Source organism: Melospiza georgiana, chromosome 17 (assembly GCF_028018845.1).
Source record: "Melospiza georgiana isolate bMelGeo1 chromosome 17, bMelGeo1.pri, whole genome shotgun sequence".
Lineage (NCBI taxonomy): Eukaryota > Metazoa > Chordata > Aves > Passeriformes > Passerellidae > Melospiza > Melospiza georgiana.
The window spans coordinates 6,946,306-6,963,486 of record NC_080446.1 but is presented as its reverse complement, the minus strand read 5'-3'; the positions used below and the strand labels follow the sequence as shown (position 1 = coordinate 6,963,486).

Here is a 17,181-nt window from a genome sequence, read left to right as displayed (position 1 = left end):
GCAATTCCCTCCCCAGATATTCCCTCCTCCTCCCCAGGAGCGGGGCGGCGGCGTGCAAAGCCCCGAGCCCGGGGGCTGCCAGCAGCGCCAGGAACAGGATGAGAGCTCCGGGCAGCCCGGAGTGGATGGATACTGGTGATGCTCATGGCTCAGGGAGTGAAAAGCAATTTAGGGACGGGGACCTCTGTGGTTCACCCCCCCTGCTCGCAGGAGAAAGGCCACCAAACCAGCCAAGATTCAACCCCGCGGGGACACGGCCAGCCCGGGGGGACACACTGCAGCCCCGCGGTCTCCCCCGGCCCTCGCCGCCCCTCGGGGTCCCGGTGTAGGGCGGTCGCCGTGTCCCGCTCTTGGTGACCAGCGCCCGTTCCACCACCGGACACCCGGTGGGTGCCGCGCCACATTTGCGTGCGCCCAAAACCCTGGATCCTGGCCCGTAGGGATCCTCTCGGGATCGCAGCCACTTTCCCGGGGAACTTCCAGTTGGAAACTCCCCGGGGATCCCCGGCAGTGGGGTCGAACCCTCGGGGTGAGCGCAGCGCCCGGGAGGGGTCCCCGAATGCCGCCAGAGCTGCGAAACCGACCCCGAGCCTCATGCCCGCCCTTCCCGGTGCGGCTGCACAGCGCCGGCTCGCCGAGCATCCAGCACCGCGCGGCTGCCGCCGGCGCAGCGCGTCCCGGGATTTACCGGGTGCCGAGGATTTATTGGGTCCCGGGGCACCACCCCCTCCCCGGGGAATCACCTCCCCGCCGGGTCATCACCTACAACGTGCGCACCGCCCCCTCCCCGGTGCACCGCGTCCCGGAGCATCACCCCCCCACCCCCGGCGGCATCACCCCTGTCCCGCCGGTACATCCCATCCCGGGGCATCCCGCCCCCCCGGTGCGCCGCCCGTCCCGGGGCGGGGGGAGGGGGCTGCTGGGGGCGGGTCACCCCCCGCCGTTACATAAGGGGTTACGTCAGGGCGCGCGGTCACGCTCTTATCCCACCGCCGCCGCCGCCGCCGCTCCCCCACCCCGCCCATTCACACTGCGCCGTGCAGCGCCCGGCCCGGAGCCGCCGCCGCCGCCGCTCCCCAGGTGAGCCCCGCGGGCCGGGCCCGAGCCCGCAGCGCCTCCCGCGGGCCAGGCCCGGAGGGAAGGGAGGGAGGGGGGAGACCCGCGGCGGACGCCGGGGCCCCCATGACCGGCCTGTTTACACCGGCGCGGCGCGTACCACCGTGGCGGGGGAGCGCGAGGGGCCTGCCGCCGCGCTGAGCCCCGGCCGCGCCGAGCCGCGCTGGCGGCGCCGCGACCCGGTTACCGCGCCCGGGGCGGCAAACCCGGACCTCTCTTTCCGAGTACGGGGCCGGTACCGGGGAGAGGCCGAGCCCCGTCGCGGCGGCCGCCGCCCCCCCCCGGCGCCGCGGTGGTTCGCGCCGCGCGGCCGCGATTGGCCGAGCGCTTAAAGCGGCCGGCAGCGCGCGCTTTTCCGCCCCGCGGCGCGGCGGCGGCATCGGCGCGTGCCCCCTCGCCCGCGCGGCGCTGCCCGGCACGCGGGGCGGGGGGGGGCCATGGACGGCGGCCGCCGCGGGACACAAAGGATGGGGCGGCGGCGGCGGGCGACGCGGCGCGGGGCCATGGCGGCGGCGGTGGCGGCCGGGCCGGGCATCGGCGGCGGCGGCGGCCCGCGGTACAGCCTGCTGGCCGAGATCGGCCGCGGCGCCTACGGCGTGGTGTACGAGGCGGTGTCGGGCCGCAGCGGCGCCCGGCTGGCGGTGAAGCGGATCCGTTGCGACGCTCCCGAGAACGTGGAGCTGGCGCTGGCCGAGTTCTGGGCCCTGACGAGCCTCCGGCGGCAGCACCCCAACGTGGTGCGCTTCGAGGAGTGCGTCCTGCAGCGGCACGGCCTGGGGCAGCGCATGAGCCACGGCAACAAGCGCAGCCAACTCTACCTGCGCCTCGTCGAGACCTCCCTCAAAGGTACCGGCACCCCCGGGGCCGCCCCGGCTCGGCCCCAACGCCCTCCGGGGCCTGTGGGGACCCTGTCCCTGGCACCCGTGTCACCCATCCCCACCCCTGAGCACCTGGATGTGCCGCCTCCCTGCTGCCCCCAGTGACCCCCGCACCCGGATCCTCCTGCCCCAGTCCCAGGTTACACCCCCGGAGCAGGTGGCTGCTGGGATGCCCCATGCGGGACATCCTGGGTTTGTCTCCTTTCTTCATGGACACCCTTCCACAGTACCCAACCTCAGTGCCCCTGCTTGCTACCCATCGCCCCAGTGCTCAAATCCTTCCTGGGCATTGCCTGTGATTAACAGCGCCCAATGCTCCCCCCAGCTCTCACTATGCTCTTCCTCCCACCCTGACTCACTGCATTTCCAGTGTAACCACACCTGGACTCCTCCCTGAGCACCCATCACCCCTGCACACTTGGGGTCCTCTCTGGGGTATCTGCTCCAGGCTTGCTCCTATCACCCATCTCTGTCCTGTCCCTGCAGGGCTCCCCACAGGGTCTCTGCTGCCACTCACCCTGAACACACCTGAGGGACCCTTGTCTGGACTCTATCCCCCTGTGATGTGCATCCCTTCACACTCTCCTGTACGATTCTCCCAGGAAACCATTCCCTATGCCCCACCCATGTCTTGCAGCAGTGCCAGTGGGGTTCCTCCATGTGTCCTGCAGTCCCACCCCCAGTCCTGAGGGGCCCTCTTGCCATCTCCACGCTCAAACCTAACCCTTGGGGGACATCCCTGTGTGCTGGACCCCTGGCCAGCACTGACTCCAAATCCTGAGGCTCCATCTTCTACCCTGGCCTGTGCCACAGCCCACACACATGCCCTTGGGGACCTTCACAGCCTGTGACTGTGTCCCAGTCACAGCAAGGGGACATCTCCCCCTCTCTGCCCAATGTACTGTCCCATCTCTGAGCACCCCAAGGCTGCAGCCTGTTATGGCTCAAGCTCTCACAGTTTTAGGACTGTCCCTGTGTCCCCCCCACTGCTGGCTCTGTAGGAACAGCCCTGGAAGCACTAATGCCTGTAGCCTAGGCTGATACCTCCATTTTCCCCTGGGGTCCCTCAGCAGCATCACGGGGCTGTCAGGGGTCACCTTCTCCTGTCACAGTCGATGGTTGTGATGGTGACATCTCCAAAATGCTCCCTCCCTTTGCTCCCTTGGCTGCTTGTCAGACCCAGCTTTGCCAATGTGCTGTGAAGATGTGGAAAAATACAGGAGCCCTGTTCCCTCACTGCCCCTGTGCCTCCTCCCAGCCTGCTGTGAGCAGAACCATCCCCCCCCCAATCCTTCCTTCCCCAAACTTGGGTGCCAGGGTTCCTGTCAGCTCCTTGGGGTGCTCAGTGTCCCTGATCCCCCAGACCCTGTGGCAGGCACAGAGTTCATGCAAAGCTCCTGACATCCATCCTCTGAGCAAACCTGTGGCTCTGACTGTCCCTGCCTTGCCTGTCCCCTCTGTGTCCCCGCTGGGTGGACATGTCCAGACGTGCCTGGCTCTCCCCGTGCATCCCAGCTCCTGATCTTCTTCACACAGCCACCCAAGGGAGGCTCCCTGAGAAGGGCAGTGTCCAAATTCCTGTACAGCCAGGGCACACAGCTCCCTGGGACAGGAGCCAGCTCTTCCCTTCGGGTGTGTCCAGCTGTAGCAGGAGTGAGGGGTCCTGCCCCCTCTGTCTGTTGCACACCCTGAGGCGAGCTGGCTTGGCTTGGGGAGAGCCCTTGGGTAGCTGCAGGTGTCCCATGTGCAGGTGGGGAAGGAGACCCATGGATGCCCCATCTCTGGAGGGGGTTGAGCCTTCTGAATTCCCAGCAGTGGGGAGGGCTTTGCCTGCCCTGGTCCTCCAGCAGCCCCTCAGAGGGGAGCAGAGCTGGACAGGAGTAGCTGTACTCCCCAAACCAAGCTGGGGCACATTCTCCTTCCCCTCTGCCTGGGGCTGCGTTGTGCCAGGCAGCCTGTGCTCGCTGCCTGCCCAAGCCTTGGCTCTGATAGATGTGGAGAAATGTTTTCACAACAAAAGGCTGTGCTGGATGAGCCCTGCAGGTCTGTCCCTGCCTGCCTGCGGTGGCCGTGGCGCTGCGCTCCGTGCCATTCTGCACGACCGCAGCTGGGCTATTTACGGGCCAGCACAGATGCTGTGCCAACGTGCCGGGGCTCAGGGCACGGCCAGGATTAATCTGAGACTCTCTGAATTGGAGCACAACTGTGGGGATACAGGCGGGGTTTGCTCTCAACTACGGCCAGAGGCTGAGCCTTTAGGGTTTTAACGAGGTGTGGAGTAATTAAATTTAAAGGGCAGGGTGTGAAAAGGAAGGTGGAAGCTCGGTGCTGAGCTGGAGGAGAGGCACCTGTGCAATGTGCTCAGAGCACCTCCAGTGCTTGTGCACATCACATGCCCCTCTTGTTCCCAACCTAGAGCAGTGACAGAGCTGCCTTAAGTGAACAGGTATAAGGTGTTGCTTTCTGTTCCTCCCGTGGGGCCATCAACCTGCCACCAGCACTCAGCCTCACTCATGGGCTGCCCTGGCATCACCTCTGTGTGTTGCCATCATTCCAGCTGCCTGGAATTCCATGCTGCCAGCTCCCATGTCTCTGGTGCAGCCTCCTTGCACAGAGGGAGTCAGAGGTTACATGTGCTGGTGGGCACTGGGATGCTGCTTCTGCTCTCGCTGGATTTCCATTTCCCCTGTGCAGCTAAGCAAATTAGCACGCTGTTAATGAGCTCCCCGGGATGGGGTGGGGGAGGTGTGTGTGTGCTGCTGGAAAGATGGAGTGTGAGTGTGTGCCATGCTGTGTTTGGGCAGGGAGCACATGGGGATGCTGGCTTGGTGATAGAGAACAGGTCCAGCCTGTCATTGGCATCTCCTCAGCTCCTGACTGCTTGTCTGCAGTTTGCTAACATCTCATCTTTAGGGAGCGTCTTGCCAGCTCTTTATGTTTAAAGCTGTTTGTTTTGAAGGCAGGAAGATGATTTAACAACTAAAACACTTTCAGATTATAGAAAGAAAATGAGGAAATATTACTTTTGGCTTAAGCCTCCACTCACAATGCTCCACCCAAAGTGAAGTGCCTGGTGCTCGCAGCTACTGCTGGATCCCCGTCACCTTTCCTGCGTTTGCTGACGTTCAGGGGCCAAGTTTTAAGTCAGAGCCTTCCTTATGCTAAAAACAAACCTTGGCTTGTCAGAACTAACAGGTCCTGGCTGCTGCTGAGCCAGTGTTTGAGCCACTGCCTGTGGGAAGGGGCTGCCAGCAGTGCTGTGTGTGAGGGATGTGGGGCTCTGCCGTGCTCCCTGTCATGGTTTGACTCCTGGCAGAGAAGACACAGACACTCCTGCTCCCTGTGTTGGGGCTGTATGGCTGCAGAGGGGAGCAGGAAAGCCAAACCCTGTGTCCTGCTGTCAATCTCTGAGATTTAACAAATCAAAGTGATGGCAGCTGTGTGAGCTGGGGCTGTCCTGGCTGTGCTGAGGTCTCTGCTCCCATGCTGTCATGCCAAAGGTGGCTTGCACCAGAGAAGCTGCTTTTCCTGGTCAGCATTTTGGTCTCCAGAGCCAAGCTGTCCTGTGCTGCTCCCAGCTGGTCCTTTCATGGTGAGCCTCCTTCCAGCCAGATGAGACCCCCAGAGTGCACCCAGTGCCCTGTGTAACTCCACCCTGTTCTTTCATTTCAGACCTAATCTCAGCAGAAGATTGCTGAGGATGGGGAGGTGCAGCCAAATCCTTCTGTTGTGCCGATTTCCATTTCCATAGCAGTAGCCATGGATACAGACTGTTTGTGCAAATAACCAATATTCCCACCCACACTGCCTGCTGACCAGTGCAGCCCAGGGCTGGGTGGCCCTGGTAGTCCTTGGCTTTACCTGCTGCTGGAAGTTTTTTGCTTTCCCAGATGCTCTCTAGGGCTTTGCTCTAACAAAACCCAACTTTGTCAAATGGGTGGAGTTATGTAACTGCTTTCCAAAACACTTGAGTTCAGCTGTGGGACTTTTTAGCTGTGGCAGAGGTGAGTGGTATCCTCCAGCTTTTCTCTTATGGTACTTGATGATAAGAAAATCAATTTCTAGAGCAAAATGATGCTCTGGTGGTGTGTGCAGGCTCTGCCAATCACCTGGGTGCTCTCTGGAGGAGACTTGGGGTCTGACCCTGGGGTTTGCATTCCTGACATCAGCTAATGGGGATGGGTCTGTTGCCAATGCTCCCTGGGGCATCCTGGCATCCCTGGAGAGCATGAGTGGCAGACCTGGCCCCATGAGCTGATATGATGCTGTTGTGTTCTTCACATGTCTAATTGATGTGCAAGAGTCCTTCCTTAGGCAGGAGTTTTATGGAGTAAAGCCTGAGATGCTCTGAGCTTGAGGAGCTCAGTTTGATGTCTGGTGAAGGAAGAAGCTGTTTGGGGTGAAATACTGAGCAGTAGGAGTATTTACAGTCACAAGTGTGGCTGAGATTACACTCAGCAAACATTTTGCAGCTTGGACCTCCAGTTTCTTCTCATTAAAGACTTGTTGGCAGTTAATGAAAGCTGAAAGTTAATGAAGTGGCAGAGTTTCCCCAGCACAAATGCAATCCTTAAATGCACAGATTTGTTCTGGGAAGACCCAGTGGGCCATAGGGCTGGGACACTGCTGTGACCACTCTTGGCAGGTCTGTGCTGGCAGTGTGAAGGGCTGTGATTTACTCCCTGTGTGCAGTTCCAGTAAAGTGTGTGCAATGAGCCAGCCTTTGTCTCCTGCAGCACAGCTGAGGTGGGAGAGGAGGCATTCACAGAAGTGATTTATTTTTCCTGTAGACTCACTGCTAATTATGCTTTTAGCCTCTGCTGCTTTGGCTGTCAGAGCCTGGGGAGAATGGCCTGCTGGTAGGACTGAAGAACATGTGTTCTCTGCACTTTGCTGGGAGGAGGAGGTCCCTGAGCTGGTTCCCAGCAGTGGGTTTGGGTAAACATGGTGCTGGTGTGTCCTGCTCAACAGGATCCCAAAGCACTTGAAGCCACAGCAGTGCAATAGGTCCCAGTCACATTCCCAAAATTTTTGTTATCCACATAAACCAGACCTGTTCCTCGGCCATCCTGGATTAGTGTGGACTTTAAAATGTGTATGACAAACCCACTTTTTTTTATCTCTTCTGGTCAGGTGAGAGGATCCTGGGCTATGCAGAGGAGCCTTGCTACCTGTGGTTTGTCATGGAGTTCTGTGAAGGAGGAGACCTCAACCAGTACGTGCTGTCCCGAAGGCCCGACCCTGCCACCAACAAGAGCTTCATGCTGCAGCTGACCAGTGCCATTGCCTTCCTGCACAAGAACCACATTGTCCACCGGGACCTGAAGCCAGACAACATCCTGATAACTGAGAAATCTGGCACCCCTGTGCTCAAGGTGGCTGACTTTGGGCTGAGCAAGGTCTGTGCTGGCCTGACTGCTCGGGGCAAGGAGGGTGGGCATGAGAACAAAAATGTGAATGTGAACAAGTACTGGCTGTCCTCAGCCTGTGGCTCTGATTTCTACATGGCACCCGAGGTGTGGGAGGGACACTACACTGCCAAGGCTGACATCTTCGCCCTCGGCATCATCATCTGGGCCATGATTGAGAGGATCACCTTCATTGATGCTGAGACCAAGAAGGAGCTGCTGGGGACTTACATCAAGCAGGGGACCGAGATTGTGCCCGTCGGGGAAGCGCTGCTAGAAAACCCAAAGATGGAGCTGCACATCCCTCAGAAACGCAGGACTTCCATGTCTGAGGGGATCAAGCAGCTCTTGAAAGACATGTTGGCTGCTAACCCACAGGATCGACCTGATGCCTTTGAGCTTGAAACCAGAATGGACCAGGTTACATGTGCTGCTTAAATTCAGGGCAGGGCACTGCTGTGCTTTGCAGCTGGGTAAGTGATTTGTGTTTTTTGTCTTGTTTCTGTCCACTAGTGCACTTTGTAGTGGCACAAAGGAGTCTTTTATGTTCTTAGAGCTATTTCTATAGTGACTCATCAGAGCACTGCTTCTGAGGTTGTTTTCACCTATTCTACTGCAAAAATAAAAGAGAGGTGAGAAATAGAATTAGCAGCTGCACATCCTGTCACTGCCCAAGGGTCCAGTGGAGCTGGAAGGGCTGGGCAGGAGCCTTGCTCCTCAGAGGTCCTGGCCAGTGGCTGAGACAGGCTGGGGCACAGCAGAGACACCTGCAAGCACTTGGTATAAGCTTTGGTGACATCTGTCTCTCTCAGGGTCAGGGAGGGATCTGCCAGTTCTGCCTCCTCTGCTGTGTGATGTAATTTTCACAGTCTGTGCTGGAGCTCCCTGTCTAGCACCCTCCCCCTCTGTGACACTTGGACAGGACACCTCGGGGCCCAGCTGGCTCAGTGAGTAGCACCAAGTGGCACATCTGTCTTGGCACAGAACTCTTTGCTTTCACCTACGAGGCACATGGGTCCATCCTGTGGCTCTGTTTCATTTCCCTATTCAAGGCAGGACTTCCCTTTGGTGTGAACGGCAGTGCCCAGACCCAGGAGATGCTTTGGTCTCCAGCATCTGTGCTTGTAGACCTGTGTCTGCTAAGGAAGGAAGCTTAAAAACAGCTCTGCTCAGACTGAGCTCAGCTCTGCCCAGAGTCCCCTCCCTTCTCCCCCCCTGCTAAACAGTCTCAAGCTCAGAGGTCTTGATCCTGAGGCCTGGGTGGTCACACATGGTCTGGAAGGACCCCAGGGACGTGGTTTAGCTGGCAGTGTCCCTCGCCAGTGACACAGAAGGACTGGGAGGTGTTGCCTACATGGCAAAGCTGTCTGTAAACAGAAGCTGTTACTAGGGATTCTCCCAGCCAAACATTTCAATGAAACTGAAGAATTACAGATTACCAGGGGTGAGGCTGACATCTTTCCAGCCCACATCCTTTCTCAGGCTCCTGCAGAGCTGCCTGCCCATCACTGGTCCCAGGAGATCTTTGACAGCCTGCCTGTGTCAGGTGCTGGCATCACAGCTTGGGCCCAGCCCTCACCTCACCCCAAAACCACACACAGCCAGCTGGACTGGAGCTGACCATGGATGCAGGAGGGTAAAGAGGAAGGAAATAATGTCCTTGGCCAGCATGCACCAGCCCTCAGCTGATGGCTGTGTGTCTGTCCAGCTCTGAGAGCAAGCCCCCAGCTGCAGGCAGTGGGGAAGGTGGAGGTGTTTTGGCAGGTTTTGCTAAAATCCCTCATTGCTGCCACCTGAGGGTTCCTGAGCTTAAGAAAAACGCTGTGGGGCCTGACCCCCCTCTCTCTGTGTGCCCAGGTACACTGTGTGCTGTTTGTAGAGAAATAGGGATGGAAATGGAAAAACCCATTGGGTGGGTCTTGTTCTTCTCTGTTGGTTTGTCCAAACTGGTCCACAGACCATCCCCTCTGCACTCTTCCACCCACAAAATGTTTACCACCCCTCTCAAGTGCGAGTAACCGATTCAAGCACTGCTGCCTGGGGCTGGATACTGGTCCCAGTGAAGTGTGGGCTGGGGATTAGGGTGGGGGAATGAATCTGGAAATGAGAGCCCTCAAGATGGGTGTGCTCCAGCCCCGGGGCAGACACCCTGCCCCGTGCCCAGGGCTGTGGGAGCAGCTCTGGCGCACGTGGAGGGTCAGGCCGGGCTGTGCCATCTGCGCTGCCTCTGTGCTGACACGATGCTGCTGCTTATGCAACCGGCCCCTGCCCTCGGGGGAAATTCATCCTGCGCAGATCTGCGGAATAGTACATGAAGGGATAACAAACACCGAGGGGACAGTCCTACCCCGCGGCTGTTTGCTCAGACCCAGCTGCCTCCTGCAGCCCCCCCCCAAGTCCATCCGTGAGTCTGCACCGATGGCTCCGTCGTGACACAGCTGCAGCAGCCAGGGATGCTCTTACATAACCCAACCTGGCACATGGAGCGTGGCTGCCTGGCCCACATAGAGCCCAGCACCAGCCATATGTCCCTGCAAGCCCAGAGTGTTCTTTGCCTCACTCGTGGGGCAGCCAGAATATATGTATGGTGCACTTTGCTGCGTGGTTTTCCTGGTGTACTTGTGTATTCAAATCAGCCTTCTTCTGACTGCTATTAAATGCAAACCTTAAATTGGAAACCTGCTTGAGAAGCTTAAAATGGGATTTAGAGCAGAGCCTGAATTCTGCTCTCAGGTAATTTTAGTTGACCGAGAAACTCACGTAACCTCTCCCAACTTATTTGTGGCACTGGCATGTAGCTTTGCTGTGCTGGGTCATGCAGCAGGTTCTTCCCCAGGACAGTTCAGACCTGCTCAGCCTTGGTTCATGTCATAACCTGGAAAACTGTAACCCTTCCTGACCCAGGGAATCGGATTTTTGCTTATTCTTTGCTATGCCACTGACCTATTCAGATTTTGCCTAATGTCTCAGCAGCTTCAGCTTCAGTTCTGCCATGGATGCTGCACACACCTGAGAGCTTCATGCTCTGTTACCCTTCCAAAATGCAGATAGGAAATGTCAGTTCTCAGAAGGGAAGGTGTTTTTTGCTTGGTTTATGCTGAGCACTGGGCTGCCTGAGGTGGAGATAACTCATTATCTCCTTGCTTTTCCCACTGCTGGTGGCACTGGTGCAAACAGTTCCAGCAGAGGTGGGCAGCATTTCTGTGGGAAAAACAAAGGTATTCTCTTTTTCATTTGAACACTTTTGCTTCCTTCTGCAAATATTTAGATAAAACCAAGTTTATCTACAGCTCTCTAGAGTTGTTGGCAAAAGCTGCCTTTTGGGCAAAGAAGACAAAAGCCTTTCTAGTACGATTGAGGAGTGGCTGGGTTGTGCTGGATATCTGCTGATGGGTCTCTTTCTGTGATAGCCCAGCACTAACTGCACTGCCCACTGGGGAGTATTTCACCCTTCCTTCCCAATACTGAAAAACTGGAATGATTCTCCTTTCCTGCAATGAGGACATCTTTCTATGTCACTTTTGTAGTTGCCCTCCAGATTCCCTGGGGATGGTGAGGGGCCTCCCAGAGATGCTGCTCTGGTGGGATCCTCTGATGGGATGGCTTTGTGCAACCCTCAGACAGGTTGTAGAGGAAAAAGGTACAGTGGCAGTGTGGCCTTTTGCTTCTCCCTGCAGTGACACAGGGGCCTTGGCCACAGAAACACAAAGGGTGAGTACAGCATCACCCACCACTGACAGTTATGTGTTTAAGAAACTTTGCAGTTTTGATTCACACAGGACATCAAACTACAGTGGTTGTGATGAGTGTAGAGGCAGCTTGTTCTGGTAGGTTTGCATTCCATGATATTTTCACTGTGGATAAAACAGTTGGTCTGATTTTGGGTGGATGCTCAAGATGAATGGCAAGAATCTGTGCAGGCTGCAGCATCTCAGGGGCTGTCATGAGCAGGATGGTGTTCAATAGCTGTGGCCAGTCTGGTTCTCTCCAGCACTCCTCTCTCACTGGGTTTGATTATTCCAGTTTCAGCTGAAAGTGGCTGTTTGTATTTGCATTGTTCTGCTCTTTGCATTTTACACGTGCACCAGGAGCTGATGCTGAACAAGCTTATCTGCTCACCCTGCACGATGGTGTCTGCTCTGGCCAGAGCTCTGCCCAGCCACCCCCAGCACTGCTGATAAACTGCTGCCCTGTGGAATTTCAGAGCTGAAGGAGGGACAGGGATCAGGGACACAGCAGCAGCTCTGAGAGCTGTCAGTGAGCAGGGACTGCTGCATCCAGTTAGATTTTGGCTGTTAGTATCACTCAGCTCAAGTTTTACTCACTGGCCTAAAGAACAGCAATTTCATTCCTAAAACAATGTTGGTTTTGACTTTGGACTGTTTTCAGTGTGGTTTGTGGATCTTGGCATGAACAAAAGCCATAGTAAAAGCAAGGTCAGTTCCTCTTAGCCATAGTAGTGAATGCAGCATCACAGGGGCCACTCCATGGAGTGGTGACACCCTTCTGGACAGTGTTGATTCTACCTGGGGTGAAATGAAGCCTGAGGGTGACCTGGACCATGTCACCTCTGGCCAGTGGGATTGGTGTTGTGTTTACTTGCTGTCATCCCTGCTTTGCCCTCTGGGGGCGGTCACTGCGGTTGGGTTTAAGGATGCACCCAAGGAATGCATCACAAGTATAGGTACAGAGCATGAGGGAAGGCTCAGGAGGTAGATCAGGCACTCAGCTCCATTCCCTTGCACTCAGTGTCCCCACCCAGGGGCAGATGACATGGCTAACACCAGGAGCTGCTGGGTTGTCTCTCCCTCCTCTGCACTGAGTCCTCTCTGCCATGCAGACCCCACTGCCCCTCTGTGTGACCCACACATTGGTGTCATCTTGTGTGCTGGATGAGGGCTCCATGGGCTGCTGCTTCACATCCTGCTGATGCCAAATGAACATTGGAGCTGATTAAAGCTATAAATGGCATCAGTGGAGGGATTAAAAGCTCTTGAACAAGCCCCTGTAAAAACGTGCGTCAGTGGGGTGAGCTCTCCTGTCTCAGAGCAGCGAGCTCTGGGCTGCTCAAGCAAGTTCCTTCCCTCATAATGTTCCTACTCCAGGGAAGCACAAACAGAAACCCTGCCCTACTTGCTAACAAAGCTGCATAATAGGAGAAACCTTCCAGAAGAATCCTTGTGTGTTTGCCCTGACCTGATGTCTGTGTGCCTCTCGCCTCCTCAAACAGAAAGGCTTTATTCTGATGGCAGCCTGCAAAAGTGGCATCCCTTTGGTTAACCTCTCCTGGAAAGGAGTGTGCCCATGACCTTGCCTTCTGCTCTGAGCAGCCTTGTCCTTTAGAAATGTGTTTCTCAGGCAGGGATTTCTTTAATGAGATTTCCTAGGGCTAAGGTATAGGAGTAATTTGCTGGGCAGTAGCATTTTTTTTTGCAGCAGGTCTTTCCCACTGCTCCCTTGGTGTCTCTGCAGAGCCCTTTGCCCGTGCCTGGTGGCCTGGGACCTGCCCCTGCTGAATGGGGGAGTTAAATCCACCCCACACATTTTTTTCCCATCTGAGTTTAGGGCTCATGGACCACCCCCACTGCTTCCCAGCACAACCACTGCCCTCAGCTCTGCTGGTGCCTCCTTGAGTTTGGGACATCCTAAAGGATGGATTTTCAGTACAGAAGTGACATCATGTGTATATAGGTGTGCTGTTCTTCTGCTGCCCACAGGGAATTTTCTGGGTTGCAGACAAACTATGTGGAAAATGCTGGTGGCTTATGTGCAGCATTGAGCATTCCATGTCCCTGAGCTCAGAGGACAGGAGGGTGCCAGGGCTGTGGATGAATGGGTGCAGCACCACTGCAGGGTGCTGCAGGGACCATGGGGGTTGTTGTGTGTTGAGGCTTTGGCCAAAGCAGGGATTGATGCAACAAATCCAACTCTAAAATCCCTGGCACTGAGCATCCTTGTGGGCTGAGCTGTGAACCTCTCCTGCCCTGTTTCCAGTTGCACCAGCCTGGATTTTACCCACCAAACCTCTCCTGCTCTGTTTCCAGTTGCACCAGCCTGGATTTTACCCACCAAACCTCTCCTGCTCTGTTTCCAGTTGCACCAGCCTGCATTTTACTCAGCTTTTGCAGAGCCACTTGTGCTGCCCGAGCGCTGCTGACGCAGCAGGCGAGTGGTGCAGGGCAGCTCTGGGCTTGCAGCTTGTTCCACCTTTCCTGTGGAGTGCATGGAGCCAGCACTCACAGACACATCACATGGACTCTCAAGGCCAGGCTCTGCTGTGGGAACACTTGTCCTTGTTCCAGCAGGACTGTGTGGGATGGGGCTGTGTGTGGGGGTGTGAGGAGATGCTCAGCCCCAGCCAGCCTGTCCCTGGGGCAGCTGGGTGTGTGCTGTCCTTGGCAGTGTGCTCCAGGCACTGCTGTCTGAGTCCTTCTGGGATAAAATCTGACTGTAAACTGAGCACAGTCCCTGTCTGGATCGATAGCCAAAGCACTGGGCAGTAGAGAGAGGTGGCAGCACCCATTTTGGGCCAACTGGGATAAGTGGGCAGGTGGCAGGAGTGGTGTCCTACACCCCTTCCATCCAGGAGCCAATACCTGCAGTCACAATGTAATAACAGAGACAAACCACTGACAAACCTGACCTCTCTTTCTCCTCTCTTGTTTTTTCTTGCAGATGTATTTACCAGGGACCCATAATCTCCATTATTTACGTGCAAGAAGGAAGTCAAAGATAAGGGAAGATGATAATACAGAAGATCCCCGGTCTACAGGATCTCTTGCAATGTGAAATATTTGAGTGTTACTTTTTTGTGTTGGGAAGGGTGTTGTGGGGGTGTGGGAGGGGGCTGCAGGTGCCTGTGGAAGAACACAAGCTGGCAGCTGTCACTCACAAAACTTTGAAAGAAGATCCAGAGAGCAGAGTTGTCCTTGCCCAGCCCTCCCCGTGTCTCCTGTGCTGCTGTTCGACTCTTTAGATGTTTTTAGGGATGTGGTTCCATAAGGAAGTGGGAATCAGCAGCCTGATGGTGAGGTGTACTGCCAGGCACCAGCTCTGAGTCCAGCTGGGCACAGCTTTGGGTTCAAAGCTATTGATTTTGCCTAGGGAAAATGGGAGCAAAGTGGTGGGTAGGCTTGCATTGGGAGTGCAGTGCTTTAGGAAAGAGGAATCTCTTGGTCCACATGTTGCAAGCAGCTAAATAACTTCATAGCCAGGCAGCTCCTGAATAGGTGGTGCTGCCCAGGCTTGTGAGCAGCTGACATTAGGATAGAGTAGGATAAACAAGCTGGAAAGCCATTTGGCAAAGCAGGTCTTCCCAAGCTGGATTTCATGATCATCTTTGTGACTGTCTTTCTATACAGAGGGAACTGGGGAGCTGCTGAGAACATTTTCAGGTTGACATCATCTGAGTACAAGAGAAACAGAGAGCAGTGCACTGCTCTGATCCATTTAATGCCAAACTTCAGTCAATAGGAACAATGCTGTGGAGAGGAGGAGGTTTGGCCTAATGGGTCAAGGGCTGGATTTTAGCCTCCCACAGGACACTTTTCCCTGCTAGCTAATGATCTCCAGGAAGCAAAAGGCAATGCTGCTATTCAGGATAGGCTACAGTATAGTACAGCTCAGGTCAGGAGATTGGAACCTCAGGCTGAGCACTTAAAACTCTATTTCCTTGCCTATATTTAAAGCAAAACTCATTTTCTGGGGCTGCCCTGTGTTGATGATCTTTAGACTTTGCTCACTGTAAATGCAATGTAAAGCACCACCTCTTCTCCACTCTGCAGCTTCTGAACCACCTAAAATGTTTCTCAGCAGGTGAAATCACCAGCAGTGGTTTGGGAAGTGGGGCTGGTCTGACCCAGGGTGCTCAGCCTGGAGCTGGCCATGGCAGCACCTGCTCCCCTCATCCCTGGCTGTGGGAACTGCTCCTTGCCTGCAGCTTTCCTCTGCCATCACTGGAAGGTTCCTAACTGGCAGCACCTCTATGTATCTCCTCAGTGTACTGTGCTGAGCTCACAGGAATGAATGGAAATGGAGGAAATTCAGGTGGGCTCAGGCAGAGCAGGGGAAGGGTGGAGGAGCTTCTTTTCCATCTTTTCCAGAACACAAAGCTAAAGCTGTGGCTGCAGAAAGACCTAGTCCTTCTTAGGAGGACCAGGAGGCTCCAGGCTGGCTGTCTGTGACTTGTGAAGGTTTGGACAGCACAAATGCACTGCCAAGCCCTTGTTCTCACACTGTGTTTGTCCCTAGGGATGTTTCTATGGGCTGCAGCTTCCTGTGCTGCATCCCACAGGGAGGGGAGAGTGAACCATTTAGCTCACAAGTGCAGTGTTAGTGCCCTGATCACTGGACCATCCTTCCTCCACCTGGCAGAGCCTTTGCTCCTGTCTGTCACAGCTGTTCTAAGCAAACCCTGGCCTGAAGGGGCACAGTTAAGAGGGCAGGAGGGGAAGCTGGAAGGCAGTCAGTGCATTGCCCTGTTCTTCTCAGGACAGGAGTGAGTCCAGCAGGCCCTGGGAGGGTCGGCCCTCTTGGTCCACTGCTGTTTCAGGCCATCTTCAAACCACACGTGTCCACCTCAGCTTTTGCATTGCAGATGTGTTTTTCAAGCAGCTTGATGTTAGTGAGCTAGACCGTAGTGCCTTACTTAGGATTTAGCAAACACTTCCAAGGAGGAGTCCTAGGGCTGCTAGCCTTTGGCCAACATGGATGTTTCCCTGATTAGTTTGTCCTTCTAAGAGCATTTCTCTCTGATTTTGCTGCTGTTTGTGCTCAACTCCCCAGACTATATAGGAACCTGCCTTGTGTTTACAGCTCCCCACATCTCTCCTTCAGTTACTTTGGCCCAGACCAGCACTCCCTCTAGAACAAGGTGGGAACAGCTCAAACCTGCATATGCTGTGGGATGGAGAATGTTTTAGTTTTTTCCCAGCTGGGTCTTTTGGGTCTCACCTGCCCAGCCCCTGCAGGCCAAACTTCTTCCTCTGCTGTGGATGTTTGGCATCAGGATGCGCTGCTGGGAAAATCCAAGTTTAAGAAGGCAATCCCGAGCCTGTGGCCCATTTCCCAGCCCAGGGCCATGCTGTCTGTCTCTTCCTGGCTGCAGTGAAGCTGAGCATCCAGGTGCTGGGGGTAGCTGGTTGGTGTGGGGGGAGCCAAGCCCCCCTTGCAGAACTCTCTGGGCTTGTTGGCCCCAGATGGTGCCCACGCCGGGGGAGTGATTGTATGAAACTGTTTACTTCTGATTTTGCTGTTTACAAGAGGGATGTGGGGTGGGTGGGGGGAACAAGCCAAGCCTCAGGAGGATTGGGAACTGTGTTATCTGCACCAGCCTGCAGCAAGGCCGACAGCACCCGCATCGTGCAGGTGTCACGGGGATCTCCCGGCCAGCTTTGGTCCATGGGGAGGAGAGCAGAGGTGGCTGTAGCCTAGAGGGGTTAGATTAGCTCCCCTGTATCCCCTTGCTGCTGTGTTTGAGGTTCAGCAGTGCTAGTGACAGATAAGAGTTACCCCTGTGGTCTTCCTCTACTCCTCAGGACCCAGCTCCTTCACATATCACAGGCTCCCAGAGCCTTTCTGGAGCAATAAGATGTAAAGCAAGCGTTACCATCGTCGTGGAAATCCTCCGTTGTGTGCGGTGTCTGTCTCCTCCGTATGCAGTACGAGTCTGGGTTTAAGCCTGCCAAGCATCACAGGGGAGCTGCTGCAGGCCACAAACTGGGATTTGTTTCCCTGGGCTCTCTGCAGGTCGGGAGAACAGGGAAATGCTGCTGCTTTCC

The 17,181-nt window shown here is 55.7% G+C and overlaps 1 protein-coding gene across 1 annotated transcript; it reads left to right on the top strand.

The window, feature by feature from the left end:
* The first annotated feature begins 559 nt into the window (after positions 1 to 559).
* Positions 560 to 15,669, top strand: STK35 (serine/threonine kinase 35). Its single transcript, XM_058036561.1, is given in 5 exon segments — positions 560 to 1,080; positions 1,342 to 1,554; positions 1,556 to 1,962; positions 7,128 to 7,875; positions 14,078 to 15,669. Coding segments are annotated over 4 exon segments (1,854 nt in total). The 3' UTR covers positions 7,841 to 7,875; positions 14,078 to 15,669.
* The last annotated feature ends 1,512 nt before the right edge of the window (positions 15,670 to 17,181 follow it).